General features: G+C 38.8%; 1 protein-coding gene across 1 annotated transcript in view; it reads right to left on the bottom strand.

Moving 5' to 3' along the window:
* SH3PXD2B (SH3 and PX domains 2B) overlaps positions 1-16761 on the bottom strand; it is a 121622-nt gene extending 104861 nt beyond the window's left edge. Inside the window, exon 1 of the mRNA XM_051978906.1 lies at positions 16299-16761. Coding sequence (XP_051834866.1) covers positions 16299-16370 — 72 coding nt within the window. The 5' untranslated portion in view covers positions 16371-16761. The remainder of the gene's footprint in view (positions 1-16298) is intronic.
* Between the last annotated feature and the right edge of the window lie 1219 nt (positions 16762-17980).

Raw genomic sequence — 17980 nt, forward strand, 5'->3', positions numbered from 1 at the left:
AGTATTGACTATGTGTCAGGCATTGTGCTAAACACCAGGAATACAAAGAAAGGTAAAAGTTCGTTTTTTTAAGCAGCTCACAATCTAATGGAGAGAAAACAAGCAAACAACTGGAAATAATCATCAGAGAGAAAGCACCAAAATTCAGGGGAATGAAGGAAAGGCTTCAAATACAAGGTAAGATTTTAGTGTGACTTGAAATCAGAAGGCAGAGAAAATGGAGAACATTCCAGTCATAGGATAGAGCCAATGGAATTGCCCATAGTTAGGACATGGTGACATGTAAAGTGTAAAAAAACTGGAAAGCAGAGAGACAGGATATGAAGATATATGAATGGCAAACAGAAGATTTTAAATTTGATCCTAGAAGTTATAAAAAGACTTTGGAAATTACTGAGTAGAAGGAAGGGGTGGCATAATAAATTTTGGGAAGATCACTTTGACAGGTGAATAGCTGATAGCATGGAATGAGGAGAATCACAGCTAGGAGACCAATGAGAAGGCTACTGAAATAGTTCAGGAATAAGGTTACCAAGGTAGTACCGATATCAGAGGTGAAATTGAGGAGTCAAAGATGACTAGGATTGTAAACCTAAGTGACTGGAAGGATGGTGGCACACTAAACAAAGAGAGAATTTGGGAATAAGTATGGCTTTGGAGGCAGCTAGATGCTACAGTGGATAGAGTATCAGTCTTGGAGTCAGGAGGACCTGAGTTCAAATTCAACCTTGTACACTTACTAGTGATGTGAACCTGGGCAAGTCATTTAACTCCAAATGTCTCCAAAAAAGTACGGATTTGAAAAGGGGGAAAGATAATGAATTCTGTTTTAGATGCAATAATGCCTATGAAACATTTAGGTGAAAATGTCAAAGATGATGTAAGAGAGAGATCAGATATGGCTATACATATTTGGGAGGGGGGAATCAAATACATAGAGATGATAATTCATCACTTAATTAACTGATTAGGTCATCAAGTGAAAGTACAGAGATATAGTCTTAAGATAGTTAACAGATAGGGGGTGAATATAAATGACGGTGTTGTTATTATGTTGTCCTTTGTTCTAAAGAAGACCATGACATTGGGAAGAAGATATCATAACTTCTAAGTGAGCTGAATTTGAATGAGGGAGAGCTGTGCAAAGTCACCAGCCTCAGTTTCTCCTTCAGTGCCATCTAGGTCCACTGGAAAAATATAAATCAAGATGGGGGAAAGTCCTGGATAGTGAGATAGAAAAAAGGAAATGGAGAAAGATTGATCAGACAGATAGGAAGAGAACCAAAAGAACAGTGTCATAAAAATCTAGAGAAGAGAGAATCATCAACGGTACTATGATGTGGAAAAGTCAAGAAAGATGAGGACTGGAAAAAAAAAATTACCATCAGATCTGACCATCAAGAGATCCCTGATACTCTGGAAAGAATGAAGATTGGAAGCCAAAATATAGTGAGACATGAGAAGTTGAGGCAATGAGTGTAAACAACTTTTTTTCTAACATTTTGACTGTGAAAGAGAAGAAAGACATAGGATGATAGCTTGAAGAGATAATAGGATCAAGTGAGGTTGAGTTTGTTTAAATTATATTTTAAAAGATGGGAAAAATATGAGTATATTTGTAGACAACAGGGAAGGAACAAGTAGATGGGAAAGATTGAAATTAGAGAGTGGAAACGTCTGTGGGAGCAATCTGCCAGACGAAGCAAGAGGAAATGATACCTAAACTTTAAAACATTAGAATGTTAGCTAGGAAAATGGCCTTAGAGATCATGTAATTCAACCCTATTATTTTACAGAAGAGGAAACTGAGGGTCTGAGAGATCAGTTTCTAGTCAGCTGCTTCTTTTCTGGTATTACAAGGATTGCACCACTCTAAGAGTGTTTAAAAATGGGAGGGGGAGAGAGGATAAAATGGAGAAAGACACTTAATCCCATTCTCATGAAACTTTTTTTCTACTATCCTGATCCATAATTCTTTCTCTTTTCTCTGTCTCTATAATATTTTTTGTCTGTATGATTAAACAAAATCCAACTTTGTTTTGTTATTTTACTATTTTGTGTCTTCACCCCTACCAAGATTATAAGAAATTCTTATCAATTCCTCTACAGTGTCAAGCTTATGTTGCTTTAAAAAAAATCTGTTGAGCTAAGTTTTTTAAAGTTTCTAAATCTTTGAGGAAGGAAGAAACTGGAAAACAGGGAAGACAAAATTATTTTACTAAATACACACTGGAATTTGTAGTACCTTCTTTTTCTGTTTTCTTTCTCTAGTGTGGCTTACATAGTCACCTTGGGTTCTTATAGTGTCCATATTACCAAAACTAACTCACAAGGCTTAGGAGGTAACCCTTGGATGGGGGAACAATAATTCTACTACTTACAACTATAGTTGCTGAGCAACCATAGTTGTGCTTCTCATTTACCCTATCAACAAAGATGACATTATTAACTCAATGAAATTTTTTTTATCATTAATTCTTCCAGAAACATTAACTACACAGAAGGCAATGCAAGATTAAATATAACATAACATTTTACCCATGAACCTGAGATACAAGAACACCAATGTTCATAGTATTCACAAAAAAGTATGGGTGCAAATTTATAGAACTATAGCAGGGAGCTCAAGAAGTAAGGAAAACATGTCCAGGGCAACTCACAACTTTGGAATATGAGCCCTGATGTTTTTGATTTTCTTTAGGAACAACACACTGATTGTGGGGTCTCTCCCCTCTTCTGATATGTTAGGGATATTCTTCTTCTGGACTTCTTAAGCAATGTCAAGTTGTTTTTTGTTTTTTTTTTTTTTTAAAGCAAAACAGAACCTTTAGCTTGGGCTGCACTAAGTCAGTTTCCTGAACTGGACTCTGAAGGGTTCCTACTTTTCACCCTACAGATGGAAAGGTAGAAGCTTTCTCTTCTAATGGCCTTTTCAAAGTAGTAGAGCTTTTTCTTCTAATAAACTTTTCTAAGGAGTGGATAGATGGCAATGTAGGTCCTTACTATGGCCAAGTTCTGAGGTTACTTCTTGACCTGGCTCTTCTCAAACCCTCCAGAATGTCTGATCTTTTAACAATTTACTTTCCAAAGCAGAGCTCCTTGTGTGGAACAATTCACCTCTATCTTATGGGAAGATCCCACATTTTTTTTGAGCTAAACTACAACTAAGTAATACACAATTGCTCCTAGGACTTCCCAACTATTGATCTCAAATTCCTCATACAGTTCTTATGGATAACACATTGCACTTTGTCTTGAGAAAGTACTTTTGTTTTGATGGACCGCTTTTTCAGTGTTCTTAATGCAACTTTCTGTCCCCTTTCTACCAATAAAATTATGCCAGTCAGAAAGGAGGATACTAACTAAGCCTTGTTTTGAGAAGCAATACATCCAGTGAACTGTCTGATGGTGGGAGGCATGAGACAAGACACAAAGAGAGACAACAGAATGAAACAAATTAAGGAGAAAATCAAAATGCTAAAAAAAAAAAAAAATTGAAGATAGAGAAGTCACTTTGAGGAAGAAAGGGAGCCAGAAAGGCTTACTGGGTAAGGTGAAACCTTAGTTGGGCTTTGAAGAGCTGAAGAGACTTTAACAGATAGAGATGAAAGGTCAGGAAGGACTGTGTTATCAAATACACAGAACTGGATAATTAGGAACTCTCAGTATGGAAATAAAGGATAGATGCCATCTAGGGGAGGAGTTGGAGGGAAGAAGGGGAAAAGCTGAAACAGAAGTTTTTGCAAGGGTCAATGTTGAAAAATTATCCATTCATATGTTTTGTATATAAAAAGCTACAATTAAAAAAAAAAGGAAAATAAAGGATAGAAGTAGTCCAGTTTGAGTAGAATACAGAATATACAAAGAGGAATAGTATGTACAAGGACACATAAAGGGCAAAATTGTACAGGTCTTTGAATGCCACTCAAGCATTTTAGGCACTATTCAATAAACAATATGGATCAATGAAAGTTTTTGAGCTAAGGAGTGACATTTTAATTGCTGTTATAGAAATGTCAAAATCCAGACATGATCTATAAGTAACAGTATTTCTCACCTGCTAAGATTATAGAAATAAACTCTTACGACACAGAAACTCTTGCAAAATGAACTAATATATATATAGAATAAACCCAGGATCAGATAAAAAAATCCAGATCAAGTTATATCAGGGCTTGAGATCAGTTTACTCTATGCCTCGAAGCAGTACACCACAGTTAAGATAGCTGTCCTACCTTATCCTCTATTCTAAACCTCTTCCAATTTCTTCTTCACCATTGGGAATAAGGTATCCCTTCTCAGACAGATTCAAAGAACAAGTCTGAAAAGAATCATCATGATACTGCTGATTCACCTCTTCCTTTTACTCCCTTACATTCCTCTAAATCCTATCCAATTCATTTCTCACTTCCTACCTGAAGCTGTTCCTTAACACCAGCTCATATTGATAGCTCCTTTCTCTAAACTCCTTTTGCACTTTTCATTTTTGTGGCATAATGTAATACTTCCAAGAAGTGATAATGGTTACAGTCCAGATCATCTAGTCCATTGTCTTCATTTAACAGATGAATAAACTGAGATCCAAAGACTTATCCAGAATCAAGCAAGTAATAAGGAGCAGATCAGAATCTAATTTCAGGTCCTCTGACTCCAAATCCAATGAACCTCATTAATCAGAACCTTAATTTTGAGATCTAGCTACATTATGAATTGTGAGATACTGGCAAACCACTGAACTTTACCAAGCCACAATGAGGTCATCTGATTAGTGGCTACTGGTTTCCCTTCCAATCCAAGTCCTAAATCTTGTCTAGTTCTCTAATGAGATCTAGCCTATGAATAGGCTCTAGATCCTGTAAACTTATTGAAGGCAGGGCCTGCATCTTTGACTAATCATGAATCTTCCACAATTGCCTATGAACACTTACTGTATGTCCAATGCTTGGCTATACTGGTTTATGATGATGAACTCTACCCCAAACCTTCCTAACAATGTTTCCATTTCCCCTTTACCTTTCTTTTATTCTAACTGGGGACTGACTTTCTCCTTCCCTCCAATCCTGTTCCCATCAAAGGGAAACTAGAATTCCTATGCCATTCTGACTCACAGGTTCACTCCCACCTTCTAGCTGGCCACTCCCTGCCTTGTAAGGGCAGACATCCCAGGCTGAGCCTCAACATGCAATATTCCTATATATGTTGTCACCCTCAAACAAAAATTGAGCTCCTTGAGAGTTAAGTCTATCTTCATCTTCTTTCTCTTTCCCTAACACTTAGAATAGCATACAATTCTGGCATATAATAAGGACTTAAATATTTCATTCATTGATTTACTCACTCATTTCTTCAATAAGTTAGAGAAACTTCTATGAGTGGCAACTCTGAGATAATGAGATAATAGCAGAGAGCTTACTTTAGTTCTTTTTCTCTAGGATACATTTCCCAGAGCTTTCTCTCTTTATCAACCAAAGAAAGTCCTGGGTCTGGGATTCTGGCCCATTCCAAGTCCCACCCTTAGTATTTGCAGCTGGTTGGGGTAATGCAAGGAAAGCAGTTCGGTGTGGGGAATGGGATAGAACATCTAATTTGTGGTAAAAACCCTGGCTTGAAGCATGCTAGCCAAGATACAGTCAAGGAGCGATGACTCAGCTGTGCCTGCCCCTCTACCCATCATCCTCTCTGATCACTGGAAATATTAAAGCGCTCTGATTCCATATAATTAACAGCCTGTGTGACTCCCTTGGCTCCCAAGCAATCTATGCCAATGGGTCTGACCCAATTAGTTCCAGGACTAGAATGGGGCTTCTGAGCAGCAAGAGAGGGTACCAGAATTGGGTTCCATGGCTCTATCTTTTCAGGGTATTATCCCAAGGAAAGAACGCACTTAAAATGAGGCAGTGGCAAAAATAACAGTGTTTGCCATCATTCTTACAAACTTCTAGGTCTGGCCATATACTTTGCATAATCTTCAACTCCAGGCTTACCAGATCAATTCCAAAGAGCTCTCAACCAAAGAGATGACTCAGCTGGCACTCATTCCTGTAGCTACCTTGTTTTAGGCAATTCGAAGTTCTCTTTCTCTAAGATTCTAAGATTCCTGAGGATGGAGATGTAGGAGGAGGTAAATTTCAATTACATGGCTTCAAGAGCCACTCTTTCTGTAGAGCCCCAAATGCACTAAACTAGTCACTGAAAGTCTATTTAAGGTGAGCAAACACTAAATACTCTAGAAGCTCCCTCAGCTTCAGGATTTCTAATTCCCTCTTTTTGGATATATAACATTTTGACTCAACTCAAACAACTTTTTTAAAAGCACCTAGTATGTGCAAAGCCTTTTTACATAAATGCTAAGGAAGCAAAAATAAAAATAACACAGTCCCTATTCTTTAGGAACTTCCAGTCTAAGGGGAAAAGGGAAGAGAAAATCACACACACCCCCACACACTCCCCCCCCCCCCACACTCACTTTTATATAATAAAACAAAGAATATGGCAGGGGTAAAAGAGATCCAAGAAAAATAAAACAAGAACTTTAAGATGGAGATCACTTATAGATAAATATGGTGGTGGTAGTGGTAGAGTATATGGCATGGTGAGGAAGGCTTCATGTAAGAGATTGGGCCTTGAAGAAACTGGAAGACTTTAATAATTGGGGAGAAAGGGATAAGCCAGAACACAATTCATGAAAGAGAATGTTGTTCCAGAGAATGAAAAACAAATTAGATCTAAACTGGAGAGCACTGAATGCCAGTGTTAGAAGTTAAAAACTTCATTAGGTATATAATAGGGAACAACTAAAGGTTTTTTGTGGAATGATTCAATTATATAGCAATATATTAGAAAGAATACTTGGACATTAGTAGAGGGTAGGGTGGATTGCTTAGAAAGAATGTGGTCAGCTATGACAACAGTCAGATTAAGAAGAACTAATGACATGAACAAGGGCTCTTGCATTGGAATCATTAGATTAGGGAAATATTATGAAGATAGAAATAACAGCAATTGGCAACTGATTGGAGGCATGGAATGAGGAAAAAGGGGGAGGAAATCAAAGAATTCTTTTTGTGCTTGTGAGTCATCCTAATCATTACTGGGTTGATTAGTGGAGAGAAACATGAAAATCATTTGTCTGGACTCCCTTTCTCTGCATTTTAAATGCATCTCATTTTATCAGAATTCAAGAATGCTCATCCACAGAAGTCCCAGTCATAAAAATTGCATACAGAGGATCTTTGAACTCAACCCATACTTGAATTGGATAATCGACCTAGTAAATCAGGGAGAGGATAGTGGCCCCATTGCAAATTAAACTGAGGAAGCACAGGTAGTTGAGGATTGAAAGGTGGGGAGTCACAATGATTATTAACAAGCTATGACTACTACCAGGCCTTCTAGCAAATGCCCATCCTGATTCTACCACCACCAATGTGAGAAGGCTTTATCAGAAAGACCTTCTTCTGCTGGACCACAAATTACTATTCAATGGTCACTGAAGGCAGTCCAGGAAAAGAGTGAAACTAGGTAGGCTGCTGCTTTTTTAAGAGCCAACACTAGCCTACATTAATAATAACAGTTTTCATGGATTCTTCCAATATTATTACTACTGCTCCACAGTATATCTTAAAAGATAGAGGTTCATTGATAATTAAAATCATAATATAATTAAAGTCAGGAGAGAACAAGATCAGGTATCTTTCATAGCTGTAGCTAGGAGTAGGCTTCTTATTCAAACAAGAAACAATCACAAAAAGTAAAATTAAATATTTTTAATTAAATGAAATTAAATGCTTTAATTTGAAGAAAACTAATGCAACTCAAATATGAAGAGATATGTTCTATTAGAGAAAAAAATATTTGCAATAAGTATTTCTGATAAAGATATAATATCTAAGATATAGAGGAAATTGTTATTACTATTGTTGAGCCATTTCAATTGTGCCTGACATTCTGTGATTCCATTTGAGGTTTTCTTAACAAAAATACTGGAGTGGTTAGCCATTTCCTTCTTCAGCTCACTTTACAGTTAAAGAAACGGAGGTAAAGAGAAATAAGTGAATTGGCCAGAGTCACTCAGCTAGTAAATGTGTGGGGCTGAATTTGAATTTAGATCTTCTTGAATCCAGGGCTAATATTCTATCCATTGTGCCACCTATATAAAGATACAAATTATTTTAGAAAGATTAAATAGTCAAAAGCTATAGTTTTCAAAAGAACTGCAAGTTATTAACAACCAAACATTAAAAAAATTGGCCCCAAACAAGCAGGAAGAGAAAAAAATCAAAACAATTGAGTTTGTTCACATTCAGAAAACTGGCAAAGGTAAGAACAGTGCTGGAAGTGCTATGAAGAGGCAGGTACACTGATAATGCTATTGATGGAACTGTGAATTTCTCTAACTATTGTGAAAATTAATTTGAAATTATGTTAAGAATATGACTAAAATGTTCATACTCATAGATTTAGAAACTACCCTTTTAGATATATAATCCAGGAGGATGGGGGATAGGAAAGGTTCCATTTATACCAAAATATTTATAGTGCTACTTAATCTAATAGTAAAAAAGTAGAAACAAAGTAGATGACTGTTGCCTGAGGTGTGATTAAACAATCTGTGAGACATGAACATAACAGAATGTTACTATGATATAAGAAACAAAGATTATTTAGAATCCAGAAAAGCAAAACTAGAAAAACCGCATATAATGACTACCACAATGTGAATGGAAAATGCAACAAAAATTGAATACTATGAAACTATAATGACTAAAGCTGACCCTAAAGAAGAGCAATGAGGAAGCACTTCTCTCCCTTCTTAGTAGAAGGGTGGAAGAATAAGGGTGTGGAAAAGTACAGTTAATCTTAAATTTGTTTGACATGTTGATTTTGCTAGACTTTTTAAAATGTCTTATTTATTCTCATAAGGCTCTTTGGGAAAGGGGAGGGAATAGGATACATGGAAAAATGAAAGATATTTAAAAAAACCAAAAGATCAATAAAATTTTTAAGGAGTCTGACAAGTTTTAGTTGATAATAATTGGACTGATGAGTCATGATATCTGGCATTTGTATAGGACTTGATGGTTTACAAAGAGTTAAATAAATAAAAGTGTGTGTATACACACATATGATCATGATAAGCAATTTAAAGAACATTAGTAATCTCGAGTTGGGGATAGTTTGAATCTATTGCTCATTACTTGGAAGACCTTAGGTATGTCACTTTCCTTGTCTATAAGATGAAAGAGCAAGTCTAGGGGACTTTTAAGGTCTAACTCTAAACCCATAATTATGATCATTAACTCCATTACAGCTGAGACTGTTCCAATTTACAGATCATCAAGTTGAGGCTTTCAAAGATCAGGCAATTCTTCCAAAGATATACAGTTAATAAATAGCAGAGTCAGGATCTAAACTCAGGTTCTTTTCACTAGAAGTCCAATGTTTTCTCTGCCCCATCATAGGTGCCTGCTAGATAATGTTAAATCCATACATAATCCTGTCTTACATGAAGACCAAGGACTACAAATTCATTGACAGTAGGAGATGTGTCTAATGGGTTTTTTCTAGCAGTGAGAAGAGATTGGTTGCACTGAACCAAACTGGTTCAATGAGGGCATTGATGATATAGTAGATCAAATGAGATCTTATTTGTAAAAAAAAAAAAAAAAATGCTTAGCATCATGTCTGGCACTTAAGACCTTATTCTGTTCCCTTCCATTCCATGTCATTCTCATGTTTTTAAATGGTTCATCTTGTCCCTGATAGCATACCTTAATAACAGCACATATTTATAACCAGTTACAGATCTAGTTAGATATGGACTTTATGGCTGCAAACCAGAATCAAAATAACTTGGAGTGTGAACCTTTAACTTCCAGTGACTGGCTGGTTGGTCTTATTAAGCTTGTAAGCTACCAACAATAAAAATAAAAAGAATGAAAAGTCCCCTAGCGATAACAAACCTTCAGGGGCAACTTAGTGGTTATAGTACAGAATGCAGGGCCTGGAGTCAGGAATAGCTGAGTTCAAATCCAGTCTCAGACACTTATTAGCTTTGTGTACCTAGGCAAGTCAGCTAACCCCTTTTTGGCCAAGTTTTTTTCAGTGGTAAAATAACATGTAAAGACATACCTAGGGTTGTAGGGAGGATCAAAGGACTTAGCACAGTACCGATCACATAGTTACTATTTATTTCCTCAATCACCACTCCCCTACTTCCCTATTAAGAGGGCAAAGCCCTGCAGAGCTCTTCCCAAAACTTTGGTACCCACAGTTTGCCACCCCAGTAACATAAGCCAGTCTGCTGAAATAATTTTAGAACTGGAAACAACTTCAGAGATCACTCTGAACTTTATACATAGTAGGTACTTCAAAGATATTTTGAATGAATGAATGTTTTACTCCAAATCTCCCATTTACAACTGATAAAATCAAGGTCCATAGAAGTACATAGAAGGTCTGTCCAAAAGCTCATAATTATTTTGTAATATGTGGGAGTGGAACTCAGATCCACAGACCCCAAATATGGTTCTTTCTCCCTTCATAACCAGTAAGCGCTAGACTTTCCCCCATTTGAAGACCTCAATATGGAAAGCTTTTACGGTCTGCTTAAAAAAAAAAAAAAAAAAAGAAAAGAAAAGAAAAGAAAAAAAAAAGCCTCGTTCAATATCAAACTACAAGGAAGTTAGGATTACTTAAATAAAGCCTCTAAATACCCACATCAATAAATCAATAAACCTTTAGTACTACTAAATTCCAAGGCACTGTACTAAATACTAAGCATAAAAAGACAAAAAATGAATTAATCCTGTCTTCAAGGAGTTTACATGGGAGGGGGGGAGATAAAAGTACAGATTTAAATACATACAGGATACAATCAACATGAGTACAAAGCATATTGGGATGGGAGAGCCCTAGTAACTAGTAAGTGGGTGGAGCCCGGGGAAGAGGAAGATCAGGAAAGGCTTTACAAAGAAGCTTTTTTTCTTCCACCATTCTTAGAACTCTGAATTGGGAAGTTGGAAATCTGTCACACTTGAGAATCTCCTTGCAACACTCAGAAAGCAACCGAGATAGAAAATAGTATGAGCTGGATGCAGTGATTTCAAATCTATTACTTCATTATGTTCTTTTTCCTTTTAAATTTAATTTAATCAATCAATTAAAATCTACCTCCTCTCCTCCAGTCTCCCCCTGTTGAGAAAGAATAAAAAACAAACCCCTCTTTAAAAAATATATAATTCTCCCCCCACCCCCTCCCAGTAGGGCTACAACTCTCATTGGCCATGACACACAAAAAAAAGTCTCCAATTGTACTATCAGGAGGTTGGAGTATATTTCATCTTGAGTCACTTGGTATTATAATTGGTCATTGCATTGATCACAGTTCCTAGGTCTTTCAAAGGGGTATGTTTTTATAATTACTTTGTTGTTACTATATAAATTATTCTATCTATGCTCACTTCATTTTGTAATAGTTTATAGCCTTCCCAGATTTCTCTGAAATCATCCCTTTCACTTACTCTGTGTGTGCGCGCCCGTGTGTGTATTTTTAAAGCTCAAACGGTTATTGTTTCATTTTGTCTTCCACAGATACAAACCAGTCTTGGGAAGAACAGGACTCATTTAGAAAGAAATAATCCTTTGAATGCATAAAGCATGCAAGAGCCATCTTGAACCTATGAGACAGAACAAAACTCTTCTGTCTCCTAAGATCCCTTGTTCTCCAAGTGTTTGACTCACTATCTGGCAGATCCAGAAGAGGCCTATGATTTCTGAATTTACACTATTAATTTATAACCTAAGACCATTCTTGCCCATTGTAACCAGAGATCTTAGAAACTACATTCATAAAAACCCAGAATACCAAAATTGAAAGAACTCTAAGTGATTAATTTAGCAGCTTTGATTTAATTGAGTTCATTTAATTTGGAATCAAATGATTTAAGTTCTATGTGTTATAGTAGTGCTAGACCTGTAGCCTGGAAAACTTGAGTTCAAAACCTGCTAAGAATATTGTGACCTTGGGCAAATGACTATTTCACTGGGTCTCAGTTTCCTTTTCTGTAAAATGAGAAAATTGGTCTATTTGACATCTAAAGTCCCTTCAAATTCTAAATCTACAATTCTAGTCCCTTTCTTCCTTTTATTTTACAGATGAAGAAATAGAAAAACATATTTTCAATTCTGAGGAACTTGGAACACTGAAAATGAATTCTCTATCACTCTTGCTGTTCAGTCATTTTTCAATCTTTGTGACTGAAACTTCCCTATGGGGGTTTTATTGGCAAAGATACTGCAGTGTTTTGCCATTTCCTTCTCTAGCTCATTTTATAGATGAGATGACTGAGGTAAAGAGTTAAATGACTTGATCAGGATCATATAGCCAACAACTATCTGAGATTTATTTGAACTCAGAACTTCCTCACTCTAGACCTAGAACTCTATCTCTCCTCTATCAGTATCCCCAATGCACACATACACCTAAGTGATGGATTTATGATTGGTATAGATGATTCATGACATAGGTGATTCATTGTAGTTTCATGGGCATAGATAATTCCCAGCTAAGGAAATTCCTTCTACCAATGAAGAGTATCAACTTCTCTGCAAGTTATATAGTAGTAGAATTACTTAGGATGCCAAGATGTTAAGTGCCCATCTACTATGCCACTAATGATATATATTTAATACTTGTAAAATTACCTTAATACAGAGATATCAGATACTGGCCCCCAATATTTCTGAGTTTGGCCTGAACCACATCAGTCCACATTGGGAAATATTTAATAAAATAAATAAAAATACAATAAGATAAAAATAATGTTAATCTATAGTTTTCTTAGTCAATATATACCCTCAGAAATCCTTATGTATAATTTAGTGACCCCTCTGTCTACTGAATTTGAAAGCACTGTCTTAATAAATCCCCAATGTGGGTCCTTCCTTAGTCTTTACAGATGACCACTAACACCAGCCTTCTATTCTTTGTGAAATAGGAGAAATTTTCTAGAATATTAGGCAGATCCTTTATGAAGGATTTATAAAAGAGCATTGGTAAGAATCTTAGATGAAATGACTTAAAAGTAACATTAAAAAAAATTCCAAGATATTATAAGAGGATATTGGAATCATACCAGGATACTGGAAGACAACAAAGAAAGACAAAGACAATGAACAAGTAACCTGAGGTTAGTTCAGACTCTTGGGCCAATAGTAAATGGGCACAGTAGGGAAGACCCCACCCCACCTGATATCAAACACAAACTCTAGGAATTTGGCCAGAACCAAACCAGCCTCAGGAATGTAACATGCCAAATAATTCACTGCCTTTGGCTGTCTAGGGCTTCCTGCTCTACATCAGTTTTCTCCCCTCATGTTCAGAGCACCAGCACAGAACATAGTTTTTCTATCTTTTGGGTACAGGCTTCAGTTGAAGCCTACTTCTCTTGGTTTTCTCCACCTTTATAAAATCAAGGAGTTTTCTTTTTTAATCCATGGTACATAGTGGAAAGCCTGATGATTTTGGAAATAGAAAACCTGGTTGTTCAAATCACACTTCTGACACAACCTGTATGATCAGTTTCTTTATTTGAAAAATGAATAGGTTGGACAAGACAGTCTCTGAAGTTCCTTTCAGGTCTAAAGGTAGGATCCTAAGACCATTAGAGTCACTTAAATGAAATGGAGAAAGACAAACTCCAAATAAAACACATGATCAAGAGAGTTCTTGTGTGCATTAAATCTGTGTTCTATGGGTGTTAGCAACACCCTAACAGGCAAATCCAAGAGAAAGACTGAGATCTTTCCCAAATGATTGATAATAGATAAATTGGCTTAGGAAAAAGATTCTATCTAATTGATCTAGTTTCCTCTAAGAGACCAGGGAAACTTGGCAAGGCACTAAACCCAGAAATCCCTTTGCTTCTGGGTAGAGGATGATGTCATAAAGAAGCAGAATCTCCAGGCCGGTTTCTAAAAGACGGTTAAAACTGGGAACCAAGGCTGATTGTTTTACAAATTGATGAGGGGGAAAAAAGGAACAATGGAAGTTTGGGGATCTCACCTAGCTCTAATCAGGGAAAAAACCACCAGGAAGAATGGTAAAGATCAGATTGATTCAAATAACCACAAAGTCCAAAATAAGCAATTACTAGACTACAGGTTAGTTCAAGCATACACACTAGGAGTGATCATTATTTGATTTTTTTAAAAAAGAGGTAATTCACTTTAAAATAGGGCTAAAATCTATTTAAAGATGCCACAGGTCCAGGAAGTAGACACTCACTACCCTTGAGGGCAGAGATTGCTGAGTTTTTTTGTCAGCAGTATCCGCAAAGCTTTAGTAATAAGCTACACTCATAGTAGGTTCTTAAATAAATATTCCCCAAATTGAATTGAATTTAGCTAAGGACCAAATTACTTCTGCAGCCAATAATAACACAGTACAATCTTTATTCCAAAAAGCTCAAAGCATATTCACCTCCTCAGAATCCTCTCAGAATCTCAAGTAAATTTAAAGGTACTCATTAAAAACATAGACATCATGTACATATAGGCAAAAAATTTATACATTCACTCAGAAAACATTGCTAAATTTATTCAGCCAACGCCCTTCTTCTCTATTCTATAGCCCATTGTTTCTACTTCTTTGTCAGTCTCTCTTTATCTCTCTCTCTCTTTCTCTCTCTCTTACCTCCCTCCCTCCTCTTAATAAAAAGTGTGTTATTGTCTTTTTAAAATTCCTACATAATATCTCATTCTACTATTATTATATTTCATACTGATGCCAGCCCATTGTCCTTCATGAGGATGATAGAACCTGTAGATTGATGATAGAACCTGTAGCCTCTTCTACTCCATCAGTCCCTGTCCCTCTCAAAAACAGTCCACATATATGACCTCCAATCTCAGCTTATTCCTTATTCTGTCCCAAATATATCCAAGATGTTCTTGCTACCAAACATTAGGATAAAAGATAGACAAAGAGACAGATAGATATAGATGGATGGATATGTACATATCCATGTATTATATATATGTGTGTGTGTATCTATATGATATATAAATATATGTATATGCATATATACATATATACACTATACACAAATGCACACTCTTAAGCACATATGATGGGATAGTATGATGGGGCTTCCACATTCAGATGTAGGATATCATCCACTTTCTCCTAATATCCAAACTTTATGTGCTCCTTTACCACATTGTGAAAGTCTCACACTGCTTCAACATAGGGCACAGGAAAGATCATCCAACTGAGAGTCTAGAGGCCAGGATTCCAGTTCTTACCCTGTCATTGCCTCATTGTGGGATCTTGATCCAGTCACTTCCTTTCTCCAGATCTCAAATTTCCTCTTTTCTAAAATAGTATCTGTGAACCAGACTGGATGATCCCTTCCAGCTCTTAACATTATATGAATCTATGTTTCCCAGGATCAACCCCATTTTATAAACTTGGAAATTAGTTGCTGGACAAGCTTCTGTTTTAAACAAAACCCAAAGTGGTGGATCTGTCTTTTCTTTTGGGAAAAGATGATATCTCATTGTCAGCCACCTCCTTCATAATCGTGAGCTGAGTCCTCTAAAACCTTAAGGAATAAAACTTTTTTATAGACAGAGGGAAACTTGATGTCCCGAGAGTCCCTGGACAATAAAGAGATATAAAAGCTAACACACACACACACATCTGCTCTGGACAACAGCTTTATATATTTCTCTCTCTCAAGAGACAGAGTGATAGCAGGGCCACCCCCGCCCCTTTTTCTTCTCTCTTTTTTTTAAAAAAAAATAGTGACAATGATGTTAAAAACAGCACCAGCCCGACCCCAAGCCAAACTTCTTGTGTAATGTTCAGCACACGAGTAGCAAAACAAAAGGCCACTCACTCACCGCCTGAGAGGCAAAAAGATAAAGAGGGACATAAACCTAGAGCAGAGGGCAGGAGAAGTTTTAAATCGCTTCCCTCTCTCACCCCCCCACGGAAGGCATTTGGTATTTTCTACAATCCCCCCAGCCAGCAGCACCGGGAACAGCAGACTAGTCTTACGTGTGCAGTGTTTTTTCTTACATCTCGGCTGGACTGGCTCCCCCACAACTGGAGAGGACTGACCACCCACCCATGTGAGGTGGAAGAAAAAGAAGCAATCACATTAGATCTAGAGGTGGCCAGTCCAAGCTACCAGAGGCTCGGGGAGGGAAGAAGAGGGAAGGGAAGACAAGAGGAGGGCAGGGGGCTCCCGGTGAAAGGACAATGTGGCTCACTCGCCCGCTCGCTCACTCACATAATGCTTGTTGGGCACTCGCCGCTTCTGCACGTCCAGGACTTTCACCTCCACGATACTCCGCCGGGGCATGGCTCCCTCAGTCCGGACCTGCCCCCAGGACAAAGCACCGATTGCCCCTGGTCCACCTCCTCTGGCGGCTGTGCACGGGCGGGAGTGGGATCTGGAGCTGGAGCTGGGCACAGCGCGCGGGGAAGAGCTCAGCTCGGCGCACGGACCACATGCAAGGCTCCGCCGGGCCCAGGGAAGCTGGAGGGAGCCCAGGAGGCGACGCGAGTGACTCTCAGGTTGCTGCTAGCCAGGAGAGAAGGCGCAGCAGCGGCAGCCAGCGGCCGCGGGCCCCAGCGCCTCCGCCCCCGCCGCCCCCGCGCTAGCTCTCCCCTCCCCTGCGCTGCCCAACCCAACCGAGCCCTCCCCGCCACCACAGTCCTTTCCAGCCCCAGCGCGCTCTCCCCTCCTCTTCCCCCTCCTCTCCTTCTCCCTGTCCCGAAGCTGCTGATGGAGGACGGCTCCAGCCCTCCCTAGGCAAACCGAGTAGCCTATCCCACTCCGGCGAGGCGGTAAATTACGAGCTCAGAGCCAGCCCAGTTCTTAAAGGGGCCGGCTGGGCGACTGCTGCTCCCAGACCGAGAGGAAGAAGTGGAATCCCATCCTCTGCAGCCGCGCCCCCTGACTCCCTCTTCCCTCCACCCCCACCCCCACCCCCACCCCAATCCCAACCTAGCTCGGACTGGTTCTTGCTTGGTGGAATCTTTATTTACAGCTAAGCACTACTGGCCCCTCCAGTTCGCACAGACCCACCCCTTTCCCAAAAGAAGCGTCGGGGTCTGGCTCCCTTCTTATGGTGGCTAGATAGGAGATAGGAGCTCGCTTCTCCCTCAAGGCAAGAGAAGAGCCATCCGATCAGCACCCTGCGATGTGCACCCCGAAAATGCACACTCCCTTTGTCCCCAAATCCTGGTTGCACTTGCCACTCCTCTAAGGCTTAGCATTTAAAAGGTTCCAGGATCAACTAGACTTGAAAAAGGCGAGGAGTTGGGGGTGGGGGTGGGAGAAGGGTGATGGAGAGACAGGTGAAGAAATCCTGGTCTGTTAGGCAAAGGCTCCTAAAGTGAACATTGAGGCACAGTTTTAAATAGAACCAGGAACTGAAACTGGGGCTCCCTGATACCGCTTAGTCCAAAAGTCCTTGGACATGAGCAACTCCTCTAAAGGGTCATGTCTGGGTGACAGAATTGTTTGGATGAGTTTGGTCCTTGGCCCCATTGCACCTTTCCCTCAGGTCCCACAACAGCCCACCGGTAGCTCAGGGTCTCCCTAACTCTCCACCTTCCTTTGGGAGCCTTTTGTCCCTGGGAAGTGAAAGCTCCGCTAAACAGCCTTTCCCCCTCCCCCATTTTCCACAGTTGGTAGTAAAAAAGATTTCATATTCTAAATTGAAAATGACTACAGCACAGAGGGCAATGGTGAGGGAAATAATGGGTGTGAGCAGGCTGCAGTGTATAATCAATAAGGAACTTCAAAGGAGAACTCGAGTAAGATGTCATCTGGGAAATGTATAATGGGAAGAGAGATGGGTGGGTTGGATAGTGAGGATTGACAGATGAATAGTCAGTATGCTCCATTGGTACCCTCCTGATATCAGGAGAAAGTGAGAAAGGACTTTATTATGTTGGATAAAT

Source organism: Antechinus flavipes, chromosome 2 (assembly GCF_016432865.1).
Source record: "Antechinus flavipes isolate AdamAnt ecotype Samford, QLD, Australia chromosome 2, AdamAnt_v2, whole genome shotgun sequence".
Taxonomy (NCBI): Eukaryota; Metazoa; Chordata; class Mammalia; order Dasyuromorphia; family Dasyuridae; genus Antechinus; species Antechinus flavipes.